This window comes from Paralichthys olivaceus, chromosome 2, assembly GCF_024713975.1.
Source record: "Paralichthys olivaceus isolate ysfri-2021 chromosome 2, ASM2471397v2, whole genome shotgun sequence".
In the NCBI taxonomy this organism is placed as follows: domain Eukaryota; kingdom Metazoa; phylum Chordata; class Actinopteri; order Pleuronectiformes; family Paralichthyidae; genus Paralichthys; species Paralichthys olivaceus.
The window spans coordinates 16,650,864-16,667,380 of NC_091094.1; the positions used below are offsets into that span (position 1 = coordinate 16,650,864).

The 16,517-nt window shown below is 39.7% G+C and overlaps 2 protein-coding genes across 9 annotated transcripts; one reads left to right on the top strand and one right to left on the bottom strand.

Annotated features, from left to right (window-relative positions):
• Positions 1 to 378: 378 nt before the first annotated feature.
• rhebl1 (Ras homolog, mTORC1 binding like 1) lies at positions 379 to 5,365 on the bottom strand. Its single transcript, XM_020087032.2, has 8 exons — positions 4,906 to 5,365; positions 4,158 to 4,229; positions 3,981 to 4,048; positions 3,708 to 3,790; positions 3,304 to 3,360; positions 3,159 to 3,206; positions 2,087 to 2,168; positions 379 to 1,988 (listed from the first exon to the last, which is right to left on the bottom strand). The coding sequence occupies exons 1-8, from the start codon at positions 4,955 to 4,957 to the stop codon at positions 1,896 to 1,898; spliced, it is 555 nt and encodes a 184-aa protein (XP_019942591.1). The 5' UTR covers positions 4,958 to 5,365; the 3' UTR covers positions 379 to 1,895.
• A 2,529-nt stretch (positions 5,366 to 7,894) lies between these two features.
• LOC109629226 (zinc finger protein Eos) lies at positions 7,895 to 15,638 on the top strand. Of its 8 annotated transcripts, none has more exons than XM_020086822.2 (9): positions 7,895 to 8,031; positions 9,115 to 9,172; positions 9,272 to 9,376; positions 9,697 to 9,951; positions 10,124 to 10,291; positions 10,390 to 10,539; positions 10,852 to 10,983; positions 11,432 to 11,572; positions 11,690 to 15,638. In XM_020086822.2, exons 2-9 carry the CDS (start codon positions 9,133 to 9,135, stop codon positions 12,313 to 12,315), a joined length of 1,617 nt encoding a protein of 538 aa, XP_019942381.1. In that variant the 5' UTR covers positions 7,895 to 8,031; positions 9,115 to 9,132; the 3' UTR covers positions 12,316 to 15,638. The 8 variants fall into 8 exon arrangements, with proteins under 8 accessions (XP_019942381.1, XP_019942379.1, XP_019942384.1 ...); XM_020086821.2 differs by adding an exon at positions 8,921 to 8,960 and having other exon boundaries at positions 7,924 to 8,031; positions 11,432 to 13,212; XM_069516876.1 differs by lacking the exon at positions 7,895 to 8,031 and adding an exon at positions 8,224 to 8,960 and having other exon boundaries at positions 11,690 to 13,212.
• Positions 15,639 to 16,517: the final 879 nt, after the last annotated feature.

Consider the following 16,517-nt stretch of genomic DNA (forward strand, 5'->3'; position numbering starts at 1 on the left):
GGGGTCCTCTCTGTGGAGGCCGCCATGTTTTCATGACAACTGAAGTTCACCACAAGTTCTTTCATGTTTGGAAGGGGAGGGTGAAATGAGGAGTATTCAGCTGCAACATGACTTCACCTCTAGATGTCACTAAATTCTACACACTGAGCCTTTAAGCTTAATGTATTTTATATAATAATTTACAATTTGCTGTTATAACTTGTTTGAAGTGTATTCATTGCAAATGTGTATTCGATAGTATTATTCTTGCACTAATATTCATTTACATTTAGCAGTGTCCACCTCCATCAACCCACTTTTCTTGTACTGTGTGTTTTTAGACTCTGGAGGCTCATCTATCTGTTTATCCATCATAGCTAATAAAGCAGCACAATGGCAAATGAGTAACAGATTTATTTATATACAAAACTGTTTACAGCAAGATTTCTGAATCAACATTGACCCACAGGGGAATATTGGTGTTCAGGTACAAAACACCACCTGCACCCATAGTATCAAGTTAACAGAAGGGGGGGGGGGGGGGGGGGCCTTTAAGAGCACCTTGAGTCGTGAAGGGAAGCAGGTGAGGGAGTTTGAAGAACTGTAAGGCACAAGACACAGCATCACCAGCTTCTGTTCAACCATCATCAATCATTAACTACTTACTCAGTAAAGCACTTGATAAAAAGTTACAATTACCCACTACAGGTAGGACATGACAATTGTAGGGGGGGAAACAAGGTCCACCGTCTGCGTCATGTCTCTGTAAGGCTACACGAGAAAATAATTTATTTCACAATCCCCAAGTGTTTGACACCCTGACTTAGTTTTAAGAAGCCAGCATGAACCATCAAATCAAAACTAAGAGATCTATCTAGAAAAATTACTACACAAACACTGTGGCTGTCATTTAACTGGTCTTACACTGTGTTAAAATGCAATTTAAAATTGCAGCTCATCAATGATCATATTATAATGCAATTATAGGCATATGGTCTACTTATCATATTGAAGGGAGAGCACACCTGCATCACTCAAGATATAACCAATAGTATCAAACCATTTACTAAGATTCTATTTATATGGTATAAAAAGGCTTAAGTGGTAAATACCAAAGATCTGTTCCAATCTAATCCTAAGAAACAAGGTGGGATGTATGTTTGCTTCGCAGAAGAGCTTAAAATGTTTGCTGTTAAATATACAAATAGATTCTTCCGCAGTTCAAGAGTTCATTGGTGTGCGGTACCTGAAGAAGAGTTGATAAAAATTACAGTGAGAAGAACTGTGAAACCCGTGACATTTCTTATGAGAAACTTAACTTGGGGAAATCCACCAGCTGTGAGAAATAGTACATTTTTAACACCACATTTAAAGCAATGTGAACTGCGACTCTCCATCGGCCAAAAATAAGATCTGCTGAATACACCAGTCCTGAAAAAGTAACTTTTTTGACATTAACTTAAGAATTAAGTTAATGTAAAATAGTTATGAGACATAAGCCAATGATGTCTCAAACATAAGATTTACAACTAGTTATAACCATCATACAGTACAACAGAAATTTTATGCGGTTAATTGGGACAATCTTACTGTTTTGTTGAACTCAAAAATCAAGATTTTGCCTGGTCCTAGATTACATTTCATTTTTTAAAGAACGTGTTCACTGATGGTGCCTCTTTGTCTATGACAGAATATTCTTGCCAGTACAAATTTCTCCCTGTGGTTACAGCATGTGGGGATTAGTTTGTCAACGGTCTGGGCAGTTTCACTTGCTCTGTAAATCAATCTGGTATCATAACGGATCAGAAAAAGTTCCACTGCAGTGTCTTGGTGTCGGTGAGGTCACGATTGGCAAGCCGGTGAAGTTGTGCCTCCTGTCTTCAGTGAATGAGCTTACTGATGTCCTGGATACATGGTTACATGACAGCACACTTCCTCTCCTCTGGGGCAGCATTTCCATCAGCTTTCTCCATCTCCAAAATGATCCGCTTGAAAACCTCCACAGCAGTCTGTAGTGCAAAAGCATTGTCAGCATAATGTGAGTGTGTCAGAAATACTGTGTGGACTACACCAATGAGTTGATATTCAAAGAGATATCTGTCATCACCTCATTCTCCTTGGCTGAGGACTCCATGAATGCAGCCCCCCAGGAATCAGCCAGTTTCTTTCCCTCGTCTTGTTTGATAACCCTGGTCAAAATGAAACAGACACCATACTTAACTAGAATGACTCAGTAACGGCATTACTCTGCCAGGCTCCCAACAGTGTCCCTATGAAAGCACATATAAATTCACTTGATTCAGATTTGTATTTGGATCTGTATCAAATAGGACACACTCATAAATATCAATCACCAAGATCCATTTAATTATTCCCTGAGAAACCAAGGAAACTGTTGAAAACACCCCAACTTGCAATGTTTATGTAGGTGGAAAAAAAACTGAATTAGCCCCCTGATCTGCATCCGTACCAAAATTGTATGGATCCCCGACCCATACCACATCTTTTCACCAAGTTTCATGGAAATCTGTCAAAAAACAGCCAGGGCTGAAAACATAACCTCCATGGCAGAGATTCCTAATAGAATATAATAGAATGCCTTTAATGTCATCACACATTGAAGCATGCCAAAATTATAGCAGCTACCACAGAAAGGTGCATTTAGTAAAAAAAAAGAAATAAAATATAACTATAAAATAAGCATGTTTACAAGACTTTAAAAACTATAGAAAATAGTGCAAAGAGAGGTGCAAGAGGAGGTAGTTGTGGTTGATTGGAGTGCAAAGTAGGTAGTTACGAAGTTACAAAGTTAATAAGATTGAATAAAAATAAAGGAGATTTCATATGAAACTTAAATACTTCAAGGTTGGACAATGGGTTAGGATGGACCATGCTAGTCGCACAGCTAATGGAAATGACTGTATTGTTATGACATTTCAAACTTACAGAAGTCTTGAGGGCCCATTTATGGCCCAGTTTCTGAATGTAGCCTGTGTGTATTTCTCATTGGATGGAACATTTTAATACTTTCACAGTATTTAGCGTGTCTAAAGACCTACTTTATAATAAAATGAGAGATTGAAATGACAACATGGAACCTTTAAAAGAATAACGTCTGACATTATTATCGGTGTTGTTTTATCCAAACACACTCATTACAAGACATTCATCATGATTACCTTTCCATGTGGAGATCTTTTTTGTTCCCTACAAGAACAGTCGGGACCCTGAAAAGAAAATTACATTCTGGTTAAGATTTAATGACTTGGAAAAATAAAACACTAATTTAGAAGCACTGAATTATTAAGATCAAACAACACTTACTGAATCTTTCCAACCATGTCTAGCAGCTTGTCGTGGAGAACCTGCACAACTTCAAAACTGAACAGACAACATCAAATTACTTATCTCAAATTACTTAAAAAGTATTTACTAAGATAATACTCTGCCATAGGCAAAAAGAACCTCCTATTTGAGCATATTATAAAGTACAACAGCACCAAAAACTACAGCCTTGATATTTACCTTATGGTTAACTCATTAAATAATAAACCTGGTTATTAGTCAAATCTAATGCATTAGATGACACTCTTGGTATACATGAGCTAAACCTTCATAAATCTGATGTTTAGGAATGTGTTGAGGTGGGTCTGTATGTGTTAGCACACAAAGCTAGAATCAAATGTAAGGCACAGTTTGTGATGAATAAAACACAACCATATCCTCACCTTTTCATGGAAGTCACTGAATAGACCAGGACATAACCATGGATGTCCATAGAGTGGGACTGTGGAAAAATTGAGTACTCGTCCTACAGAAAGAGGAGATATAATAATCAGATTGAGAATGAACGTTACCAAACAAAGCCTCAACAAGTTGTCAATCTGAGTACATGTTACAACAGTGCCTAAGATTAAATGATGGGAATGAACACATCAAAAGTGTTGACTTGCAACTAGAAGTTTAGTGTTTCAGTCAGTTAGGGTGGAAGATGAACTTACTTGTCCAGCTGTATCAACCAGTTGAAGGTTGAAGTCTTGGCCACTCATGCTGACCATTTTGTTGAAGGCTGAGAAAGGAGATGAGCTGGTTAATTGAAGTATTTCTTGACGTTAAGCCAATTCATTGTGATTTTCTCTGATTCAATATTGAAGAAACTATCCAACGATGTTACTTACTGTTTTCAATGGTGGGGTCATAGGAGTCAACAAACTGTCCTTCCACAAACTGTATTGTAAGAGATGACTTTCCTGTGCAAAGAAAAGAAACATAACTCTGCTGTTTCCATAATATTTTGATGAAATGTACGTCATAAATACTGAGACATATTTATGGCTTTTCAGCATTTTTTTACATTTCACTACCAGTTACTATGATACACCATTATATTGTCCATGTCAAATGATCTTAAAATCCTGCTTTACCAGATACCTTTGTTGGAAGTTACCAATAGCTTTAGACAAGGTCGCATTTGAAAACAGAAATGTGTGACCTGTGAGGGGGTCCGATATTTCAGTCAAAACGTGGTATTGACTTTGTAAGATGTAAATATGGCCATAGATCATGTCCCTTACGTTTTGATCAGCACACACGTGTTATCTTGGACATGCTGCACTGTGAGTTTCGAGACATTCAGCACTTTGCACTCAACCAGGAACGTGAACGACTGAGCTAACTTTATTTACACAGAATACGTGACAGCCAGCCGCACACAGCCACGGTTCTACAGCGCAGTAAGGTTTCTTTTGGTGTGTGTTAGTAGTCAACTGCACAGCAAACACACGTAACACAAAGAAACACGAACAAAGGTGAGCTAGCTTGACTGCTGAGAGTCGGATACACTCAGGTGGAAAACAAAGCCAGGACATTAGCATGTTAGCTAGCCGACTAACATTAGCTATGCACGAGCTCGCGTGCTGTACTCACCTACAGACCTGTAACCTATAACAGCAATCTTTCGAAACTTTGGTTGAGGCATCGCAGTGAGGACTGTGTTCAGAAGGTAAAAAACAACGTAGCGCGCCGCCTAGTTTCACTATCGAAACAAACTTTTATCGCCACATTCGTCTCGCGTCACGTGACAACAACAAACTTTTCGGAGCTGCCGCTCGAGCTCTCCGCTGGGCCTCGAGCTGGAACTTCAGAGTTTAACTACCGCGCGTACAACTTGTACTTATATCAACAACGGGCCCCTTCCTGTATACAATACAATCAGCGACTGCGATCGGTACTTTGGAAAAAGGAAATTCGCGTTTCGACAAAAGTTGTAAACGACAAAAAGCGAAGTACGAGCGGTCAGGACTCGCGAGTGAGGCTAACGGAAACTGTCATTGTGTAAGCACACCGTCGTAAAAACAGCGTCGCGTCAGGGCTGACATGAACGAGCACCGTGGCTGGTGTGTACAGTAGAGGTCACTCTTTGCGCGCTCCTGCAGCCCCAGCATGTGTCAGACCCTGTGCAGCACTGACCCTCACAACCACAGACTTTATTTAGTCTTCACTGCAGACACCATCAGACAGGATTTAACAGACCAACCTGTACTGGTTATATCTTCAACCAGGACAGTATTAGAAGAAGCATTCAGGCAAAAAAATAAAATATATTAATGCAAGTAAATACAACACTTGCCAAAAGGGCTGGGTAGTACAACAATATCAATACTTATTACAATACAGTATTAATCAGTAATAATATAACAAAGGTCCAACATAATAATAATAATAATAACAATAATAATACATTTTATTTCAAAGGCGCCTTTCTGTAACTCAAGGACACTGTAGGACACATATATCAATATGTGCATTGTGCAAGCACATTTGGGTGGTACAACATTATTGATCTAAAAAATTAAACAAGTTTATGATAGGGATTAAACACTGACACAATACATATAGGCCTACGTACTGACCGACAACACTATTACATGTTTGTCATTCATAAAGCTATAAAGAAGAGTTTAATACCACAGCCTCACACAGGGGCAAAAATCATAAAAGTAATGTCATGATGTGATATTTATTGTGATAATCAACAATACCAAACAATATCAACTGATAAGATATTTTTTCAAATATTGATATAAGTTTTGGCCTTATTGCCCAGCCTATAGTGTGTAACATGAACTCAATTCAAAGTGCACTAAACCAAAATAAATCAGGTAGGTTCTCAGATTTATCCTGTCAGTGTCGTTAGTCTCTGTATGTGATATCAGATAGACTCCGTGATGTTAAGATCGGGACTCAGTGGGGGTCAGATCAACTGTTACAGGACTCCTTGTTCTTCTTGCCTTTGGTTTCTTTTTGACTCTGGTTGGATGTTTGGGTTTGTTCTCAGAAATGAAGAATGACACTGATCTGAGGCCTCCCACTGCATAATAGAAGTGATTTTGAACCTCCACACACTTTGCACAATTCTGTCAATTTTAAGTAAAAGTACTGCATTCAAATCCTGTGTAAGTATGCATCTAAAAATAGAGCACCACCCTGATTAATTATGTTGAGAGTATGTCATCCCTTTCCACAGATTTGATACTTGGGTGAGACAAACTTTGCAAGGTAACTGAAGAATGTGACGAAGAATAAGATGCATGACAAGGACCCATACAGACACACTTTCTTTTTAAGTTTTTTTTCTTTAAATTACTTTTTGTTTGTTTGTTTAATTTTATGCAATTACCCATTAGCAATTTTGTCACTTATTTAGTTTACTATGCATATTTATTATGCATGTATTTATTTATCTTTCTTCTATTGCCATTGTTTTATGCTATTGTGATGCTTTTACTGCTTAGTGATATATATTCTGGGGGCTCAAAAGGGTTTGGGGGGGTGTTAATATTGGAATATTTTGTGTCATTGTACTGGTTAAATTTCACAGCTGTAATGTATTAAGTGGAATAAAATGGAAATACTCAAATACTTAAAGGTACAGTGTGTAGAATTTAGGGACATCTAGTGGTGAAATTGCATGTGGCAGCTGAATGCCCCTCACCTCACCCTCCCCTTCCAAACATGAAAGAGAACCCGTGGAAGCCTTCAGTTGTTATACAACTCAAAAGGTGTTTAGTTTGTAGAGTTTGAACAACTGTAAAAACATGGCGGCCTCCGTAGAGGGGAGCCAGTACAGTAACTTAAACACAGTATTTATAAGCGCGATCTTTTCTTATTAAAGATGCTCTTGGTTCCTGGCTTACATGCATTCATGTCCGCCACACTCCGGCGCTCTCAAATGTCTTCAAATTATCATGAAATACAAAAACCACTCTCCTCTGGTTCAAGATATTTATTTCCAAAAAACTTCCAACATAGGTGTTTCTTACGGAGTGACAGACAGATCCAATCCGTTGATTTCTTTCTTTTCCATCTGATCAAACAAAAAACAACAAACAATGCTGAGCAGTGGTCTAAAACTGTATGGCTGCATGCCTGAAACCGAGAGCTCCACCAGCCCCAATAGCCAACACTAATATATCACAGGTGCTGCACCTGTCTATAAAGAGGAGGCGGAGGTGAGAACAGGCATCAATCATGTACAGCTATGTCAGCCATAATTTCACAACTTCATAATTGTTATCAATTCAACTAATATTTCAAACCAGAATATTTCATGTTCATATCTCATAATGAATCAGATAGTAATAATAATAATAGTAAAGCAGATACAATAAAATATGAATCAAAACATAAATAAAGCATGTGGCTCCAACAGTACTTGAATAAAAGTGCTCAATCCACTGCTGATTCCTGGAAACCCCTCCAGGAAGACACCATACAATGTCATGTATCAGCTGTAAGAAGAGAGCTACAGATCCAAATCCCAAACACAACACTCAGTGTCTTTATGCTCTCAATGTGTTTTTCTGCAGATCAGCAGCTCATGTGAACTGGTCTGATGCTGCTGCTTGCTCATAGGCTCCCAGGCAGCGCCTCTCAGGATAGCACCGGAAATGATAAGTGGCTGGAGGTAAATGCTGCCGGGCGATGCAGCCGTCATAAACAGGCAGATGAAAATACAGAGTAACCTCACTGAAACGGCCGTGACAGGGACAGGTAATGCAGCAGCCACCGGGAGAACCGGGGAACCTTAAAATGTACATTCGTAGTCGGCTGTCTCCGCCGTGCTGAGCTGTGAAGTCCACCACGACGCTCCTGGGAGAACAGGCTACTTAGCTAGCTAGCTAACCATTAGCTCGCTAGCCACAGCACTCCGGGCGACGGTGGCTGCCATAGCAACGGTTTAGGAAACATTGGCTGTGGGAGCTAACTAGCTTGGATAGCTCAGGCTAATGGTGGTTTGTTATGCTAGCGTCAAACAAGCCGCCGTGGAGACTCCAGCGTCCAGATTAATGTCAGACCCCGCAAGTCAGTGATATGTGCCTCGCGTCATTACCCACATTGCACGGCTGCAACTTTGATCCGTGTTTCTTACTCAGCTGTCAAAGGTGCCAGGAACGTTCTAGCACTGAGTTGAGCTAATGTGGTTAGCGGTAATTTCCATCACATGAGCTAACGTTAGCCGCCCAGGCCGACCCGTCAACTTTACCTCAACGCCACCGTTATGTAAACGCTGTCAATCTGCATTAGGAACTGGATTTCTGTCTCATCTGTCTCGGATGAGCCTAATGTTGGATCAGCTCACCGCTAAATGATTTTCTCAGTGTTGTCATGACTCGATGTAATTGTTCGAGTCAAGCAGCTGATCTGTAGCAGCTAAGGTTAAAGTAGGCGCTAAAGTAGCTGCTGTTTGACTTTACTTTAAATATTGGCACAATTAGTCAACGCGCATCCACTTATCCTCTGAGTATTTATCAGCAGAGATCAGATTGGTGCAGTAAATACCGACGTAGTTCTAAATCCACGGCCTGACATGTTTACGATAGTTTGCTAACATTCAAGCTCGCTGCTGGTGTTCTTTGTGTTTGTTTTGTTCAATGTGTAGATTATCTTCTAAGCACATCGGGGATTTTCATTTGATAACGGTATGTCACATTGGACCTCTAACAACATGCTAAGCTGTTATTCTAAAGGAGGTTGCACTAATGTGATTATGTTTGAGTGCATCTGTGCTCAAGTGAATGTATGTGAGAGATAACTCAGTTTGATCTTTAACCTCTGACACAACTGTCATTTCAGTATTCTGCTTGAACTAGTATGGATGTTGATGACTGCAATGGCCGGTCTTATATATCAGGTGGGACTGGTCTACTTTTGATGTAATACACTTGTCTTTTAAGGTTGACATGTTGCTCTAGTAACAGGTCTTTCTTGTGTTTTTCTTTTTTCGATGCAGCTAGTGGAGACTCTTCAATGGAGAGAGAGTTTTCTGGGGCCCTTGGAGGTCCAACAGTGAGCACCCCAAACAGCAAGGAGACCTCTCCTAGTCGCTCCCTCAGTGGTCAGTGAAAAATCATGTATTAATTTCACAATTGTTAATCAAATCCCAAATAAAAATAGTTTTACATGTCTCGTCTTTATTTGTTGCCGATAAAGAATCAAGTTGTTTGTCACTTTTACTTGATTCATGATTGTTTCATTATTCAGATTGCACTTAATATCAATTTGAGATAAAGTTGCTGGAGAGGCAGCCCGACTCTGATCACATAAATAATGACATCTCAACCTATTCTTACTCAGTTGTATATTTTCAAAGTCTGGTAAAATACAAGTTTATCATCCTATTCAAGACTTTCTTTATTTTTGCTCCTGCACTTATAGCCAACTCCATTAAAGTGGAATTGTACAGTGATGAAGACCCAGGTCGCAGTACTGAAGATGAAAGAGGGGAGAGGGTGGAAGAAGGAGGGACAGAGCAGGGATCTGAGGGTGTCGGAGGATACAGGGAGCTCACCAATCCTGAAACCATACCATCTGGAGCCACCAGGCTGCCAAACGGAAAGCTCAAGTGTGACATCTGTGGGATGATCTGCATTGGGCCGAATGTTCTCATGGTGCACAAACGCAGCCATACAGGTGACTTAACAATCTATTTTGCCAGAACACATTCATTAACAAAATAGGACAGATATAAAATTTGTCTTTTTGGTGATTGTAATCTCACTGATAGATATGAGTGTAAAACAGTGTTTGAGACATTATACGCGCATTAAGAGAAGTTGGGTTAACAGATTATACCTTTCCCCAGGTGAGAGACCATTTCAGTGCAATCAGTGTGGTGCCTCCTTCACTCAAAAGGGTAACCTACTCCGACACATCAAGCTGCACTCAGGGGAGAAGCCCTTTAAATGTCCCTTCTGCAGCTATGCCTGTCGAAGGAGAGATGCACTAACTGGCCACCTTCGCACTCATGCAGGTAGGACCGATTCAAGCTTGATGACTGATTTTTTGGGGTAATATAATAGTTGGCATGTTAAGACAGTAATGAGGCTTTATTACCTACTTTCTCCCCAGTGTCCTCTCCAACTGTAGGGAAGCCGTATAAGTGCAGTTACTGTGGCCGTAGTTACAAACAGCAGAGCACCCTAGAGGAACATCGAGAGCGTTGTCACAGCTACCTACAGAGTCTGGAGTCAAAGCAGCCATCCAGTGCTCAGAATCCAGGTATGTGTTTAATGACATTCATGGACATTACATATCAGAAGTAAAGAACATTTTCTCACATAAGAGAGGAATCTAAATCATAGTATAGTGTTGCAAATATCCCTTTCCAAATGGATTGTAGTAGCATCTAATGCAGAAACGGAGGTGTAGGGGTAACCCCCCAAATTCTATTAACTTTTACTGTATATCTAAAATGTGGTTTAGATTTTCTATTGACAACCAGCAAACCTCTTTATCGTTTGGGATAAATGCTGTCTGGGTGAAAAGAGAACCCCAAAAATTAACTTTACAATTTGTTTGTACTTTGTGCAGGAGAGGAGATGAGAGAGCTAGAGTTTATACAGGACTCTCTTCTGCAACCCTCTGCAGACAAGATGGCATTTATTGATCGGCTCGCAAACAGCATCACCAAACGCAAGAGATCCACACCACAAAAATTTGTAGGTGAGCATTTGGTCTCAGTGTGGATGGGTTCAGGAAACGTAGAAAGCAGCATTAATCGCTTGAATTGAATACCACATGCATCAGGACGGATTTTTTTGTTCTTAAGTGACCAATGGCTTTCAGGATTTTATGAACTTTTGTTTTATCCAAGTTTTATGATTGGTCGTAACTTAACACCAATCATTTGGTCTGAAAAGTTCTGATTCACCATTAGCTGCAGGACGAGACTCAAGTCATTTAACTGACATGAAAAAAAACTCAACAACAACATAACAACTGTTATTACATTCAAAATGAATCCACAAAACCTGGCAGACTGTTAACTGGGCAAGCTTTCCAAATTATGAATCTCTTTACCGCTGTGACATCTTCCACAGACTTCCCTTGTACAATATGGTGATATATCATGTCCTGACACAATACAATATTGTGTCTTTCTCAATTGCAGGACAGAAGCACATACGACTCAACCTTGGAGATGCACCTTATGAGCTCAGTGCTGGTTTGGATAAAGACGGGGAGATGCACGCAGGAGAGCTTGAAGCTCCGCACTTTACTGGTCTGGGAGGAGAGTACGCAGGCATTGCAGGTAATGGAGGAGGGGTTTCAGACACTCTGAGGCCTTTACACCTTCCCACCACTCACCCGTCATGTCTGCCGGAACTCAGGCCAATCCACGGCTCCTCTCACGTCCCTGTTGCTCTAGGTCCGAGGCTGGATTGTACAGGGACGGGAACTGGGCTGGGAGCTGCAGGTGTAGGGGGAAGGGAGGCAGCAGAGGGTCACGAAGACCTGCCTGTCGGTCGAAGTCACGCGCCCTCGCCTAGCAACGGTTGCCAGGACTCTACAGACACAGAGAGTATGCCCGATGAGCCTTGCAACAGTACTGCTCCAATTCCAACCCTGCACAGTAACAATGGCCATCATCTCCTCTACTCAAACAACCACAACCCAGTGCCTCCTCCCATTGCACACCACAGGAGTCGGGACAGACACAGCCCCAGCCACGCCAAAGAAAGGGAGGTGGAAAGACAGGTTGGAGGCCATTCAGCCCCACCGCCTCCTGCCCTTGCTCCGACTCCCAGCTCACCTACAGCGCCCTCCTCCACTTCCAGGGAGGCTTTTCGGGTCGTAGACAGCGAAGGGCGGGCCGTGCGCTCTTTTCGTTGTGAGCATTGCCGTGTGCTTTTCCTGGACCATGTCATGTTTACTATCCATATGGGCTGCCACGGTTTTCGCCAGCCTTTCGAGTGTAACATCTGTGGCCACCGCAGCCAGGACCGCTACGAATTTTCTTCTCACATCGTCCGCGGAGAACACATCCTTGAATGAGGAAAAAGGGTGAACAACTTGCTTACCCTAAAGCTATTTTTACACTGAGACAAGGACCTGGCTGGGTTTGGTCTGCACACACGATAAAGAGGCACTGATGATGTGAAGAGGCACTGGTACAGTAAGTATGTACCAGCAGTAATAGAAACTCCTTATGCATGTTTCCGATCAATTTTTACCCTTATCATTATCAATGCATTTCAAACATTATCTTCTTAAAATGCACTTTCAACGAATTGTTTTCTAAAGTAGATAAAGAGCTGATGCACTTTTTCACCCACAGATGTGCCTTGCTCCAAACTCCAAACCTGATGCACAAATTCTAGTAGACAAATCAGACTTTTATCCATAACATGAAAACGTTACCTTCTTGTGCACTTTAACAGAAATACTATGTAAGAAGAACAATGTGAAATTGATGGGCTCACCTACGGATGAATCAGATTTGAACACCTTCTTCTAAAAGCACTTTCGTATCACATATTCCCTAACATTCATTATGTAGCGTTTTAATTTGGGGTTAATCGAGAACAATGAATCGCTTTTTAAAAATGACAACTCAAGTGCAGACCAAACTCAAACTCCAGGTCCAAGCTGAATGGATGTGTTTTGAAGAATTGTCCATGATTTAGCAATGCACTTTTGTTTTTGATGGGGTTTTGGTTGACAGGTCTGAGTGCGTGTGTGTGTGTGACAGAGAGAGAGTGAGAACAAGGACCCCTGTGTGTTTTTTGGAAGTAAGTTGAACAAGTAAGTGAATAATGAAGACCTTTCTTTGTGTGGATGCCGACTGGGGCTGTGTATGAAATGTTTTGTTTCTTTTCCATGACTGCTTTTGTTGCACTGATACCTGCCAGAATATAATAATCATATTAAACTATTTTGTAGAATACACAACCGACCGGCACATTTCTCTCAAATTTTAGAAAAACTGATGAAAGGTTTCTCTCACTAGGACAAGAGTATCACTGCCACAACTTTAGAGATTACTCAGAGGTTACAGGATCTTTACAAGTCCCAAAAATAGTCCATGGCATCACTCTATCAAACTGCAAACCAACATTAATCTTTTTATTTTTTATTTGACATTCAAACAGGAGTTTGTTGTTACTATCTCATTGTATTGTGCCTTTCTTCACCCTGATCACAACCTGTTGACCAGACGGAAAGACACAAGCTACCAAGTCTTATCTGGAAACCGATCATTGTGTGATGATGCTAGAGATGATGAGTTATAAAATGAGGTAACTGCTCGATTGATTGATTTTCAGACACTAGAGTCTCTGACTTATGACTTTGCACAATATTTATCCTAATCAGATGTGTGATTTTTATTAGTGCTGGAAAAGATGAAGAATCACTTCCGCTATTTTATCAAAGACTAACTGTACCTGACATTAGGCTCATGCTGCTATGACACAAGTGAGTACACTGTAGCAGTTTACTACATCCTCACAGGTTAAATCCAAAAATATGTTTTATTTGCTTTGTCTTTGAGCACATGTCAGTCCACAGTTACCAAGGCAACAAATGATCCTGTCTTGGTAAAAAAAAATCTTTAGAAACGAAAAGAGAAATGCGTCAGTTTAAAGAGCAAAGTCGGCCTGTGATTCTGTTTACATGTTAAAATAACAGAGCTGGTTGGTTGACTCTTCTCATTAATATTTCACTTAACTTACTTTAAGCACAATAAATTGTTCATATCCAGCAGACAAAATGTTTAAGATCACAGAATTGGATGCAAAAATGAATCCCACTTAGTGTCGATAAACAGGACAGTCAGTTGTTGAGATTAATGAGTTTGCTCTCCACGTGTCCTGTTTTAAATGATCTATAAAGAAAGTTTTGGACGGTAATTTAAAAAATAATGAAGTCTGGAACCAGGTGTGGACAGGCCTCTGATTTTCAATAAGGTCGAAACTTATCAAAATCATCAGCCGACTTGAGTTCTTATGTGGTCCAGAAAAAAGTTTATTGGACTGAATTTCCTCAATAAATTTATCAGAACTGATGTTTAGACTTTATTTAATTAAATAGATCTTTTCAGCATCTATAAATGATCTATAAATCTTTTAAAAATCTTTTTCAGCCTAAACAGGAACCTCTGAAGGCTTTAAATGGTTCTGTCATGTACTGAATGAAGTTGTTTGGATTTTCATAGTAGTGGCAATATTGGTTTTTGAGAGAGACGAATGGGAAAAAAAAAAAAAGTAATATTTTCTGCATTGCACCAAATAACGGTTCCCTCGTGGCTGAGGCAATGAACCACTGCCTCCACCTGTTAAGCACTTTTCCCTGTTAGACTGGCGAATTGCAAAGTATTAGTTATGAAGAAGCGACAAGTGACAAATCTTTTTGTTTTCATTGCTCTGTTAGAAAAATAAAGTAGATGTTAAAATGATCTTCTCCCTTTAGTTCAGCTGAAAAACATTAAATGATAATTTGGTGATTTCCTTTTAGAATAAATGAAATGATTTTACCTCAGTTCACCTTTATTTTTAAAAAGTTACAAGTTCAGTGAAGTTAAATTGGTTTGAGGGATGTTTACAAATTAGTTTTGTTGTATATTGCTGTATGAGATTGACGGAGAAGAGTGAAGGAGAAAGAGTCACTTGTTGACACAATGAAATGTGATTTTGTTACAGTACATCAACACAGAAACCTAAACAAGTGGTTAAAATGCTTTTTCCAAAGTTAGAATTAAAATAGAAAATCTGCATATCTTGCCTTAATATGTGAAAACAGACTGATCATGTGAGGACATTCGGCGCTTTGTAAATTGAACATCACATTTTTCTGATCACTTACATCTTGTTTTATTATGTGAAGTCCTCAAGAATTATTTGAACATGAAGGCTGATACCTTTGTTTTTGTCGGACACCGAAAATGTTAAGGTTTTAGATTGAAAGACAAATATGAGACAAGAGTTTAGAATGTCATTTCTTTACTTCCTGGTAATTACATGTAGATGGGTTTAACATCTCAGGACATAGAGCCATTATCAGTCCACCCTGTTTTTAGATGAGCTAAAGTAAAGACACAGATTGTCTAAATGTTAAATACTTATTTTTAATGTATTCAGTCTCAAGCTTGCTTGGGACCTTTGATGGGTGAGGGGTTTCATTGCCTTTCTCCCATGAACAACTCTGGGCTTCATGTTGGTTTAAACTTTTTAACAAAAAATGTCTTAACGTGTTAATTTCCAAGACTAAAAGAGTAGAATTTCAGAGCCATTCAATCTTTAGGGCAACAACAAAACTCAACTCACATGTTCTATTATTTTGCACAGCTGAAAAATGGGTTGATTAAACAAGAGCCTATAGGTGTAAAAAAAAAAACAGGAAACAAAATATGAAATTCTGAACTTTTGTCTCATTCATTTATAATCTTAAACCCAAATAAAAAAGGATTGGCATTTCCAGTACTTTGAGGGGGCTGTATATTCTGATTCAGGAAAAAAAAGGCAAACAAAATAAAGGCCCATGTGTGGTTCTTTGGTTGATGTAATTTCTGTGTAGTAGACTTTGGCTGTTGTGCCTTTAGCCTGAGGTATTTCTGTACTTAATTTCTTTCTCTACTGTTAAAATTCTCAGTTTAAAGTATCAAGTTTGTTTTGTTAAGTGCTGCACATTACAAAAACACCTCACATTTTGGTCATATTTAGAAAAGTTTTTCACCCCGTCGTTTCCCCTGAAACCTCAAGTGATCAGTGACCTGGGCCAAGTGTTTCGATTTTAACTAGACGATCACAGATCAGAGTAACTTTGGTAATTCTGGCAGCTTAGAGCCAAAGATGGAGCCACCTTTTAAAAAAAAAAATATGTTGAGCTTCCTATACACCTGAACCCACAGCCATGATGTTGAATTTTAGAGCGACATTTTTGGGAATCTAGATTAGGTCCCTTGTCCATGACTTGTTTTTTCACTGTAGAACTGTTTGGAGTTGCAATTTCAGCACAGTAGGTTCAAATCCACTGACAGCCCTCTATATAAGTTGTGAGTTTGGACATTGTTTAGATATATTTGTGTGTGCTACACTGGGCAGTAATGTGCTTCTGAACCTGATGCATGTGGTACCAATGCTGTTTGCTCCTGAACCTTCACCAGTCTCCTCTGTTGCATTCTGAAGGACAACCAAATAATCTGCTCCAATTCAAGACTATACTAAAGAAAAGAAACTAATGCTAGTTTTGTGGTATTT

Bases quoted from the DNA above. Each gene is read 5' to 3' on its own strand.
- rhebl1 (XM_020087032.2), bottom strand. From the start codon at position 4,957: ATGCCTCAACCAAAGTTTCGAAAGATTGCTGTTATAGGTTACAGGTCT. The intron at 3,207-3,303 runs GTAAGTGTTGTT...TTTTCTTTTCAG, and splicing joins GACATGGTTGGAAAGATTCA to GGTCCCGACTGTTCTTGTAG. The intron at 1,989-2,086 runs GTGATGACAGAT...TTTGCACTACAG, and splicing joins CCTCAGCCAAGGAGAATGAG to ACTGCTGTGGAGGTTTTCAA.
- LOC109629226 (XM_020086820.2), top strand. From the start codon at position 9,133: ATGGATGTTGATGACTGCAATGGCCGGTCTTATATATCAG. The intron at 9,952-10,123 runs GTGACTTAACAA...ACCTTTCCCCAG, and splicing joins GCACAAACGCAGCCATACAG to GTGAGAGACCATTTCAGTGC. The intron at 10,984-11,431 runs GTGAGCATTTGG...TCTCAATTGCAG, and splicing joins CACACCACAAAAATTTGTAG to GACAGAAGCACATACGACTC.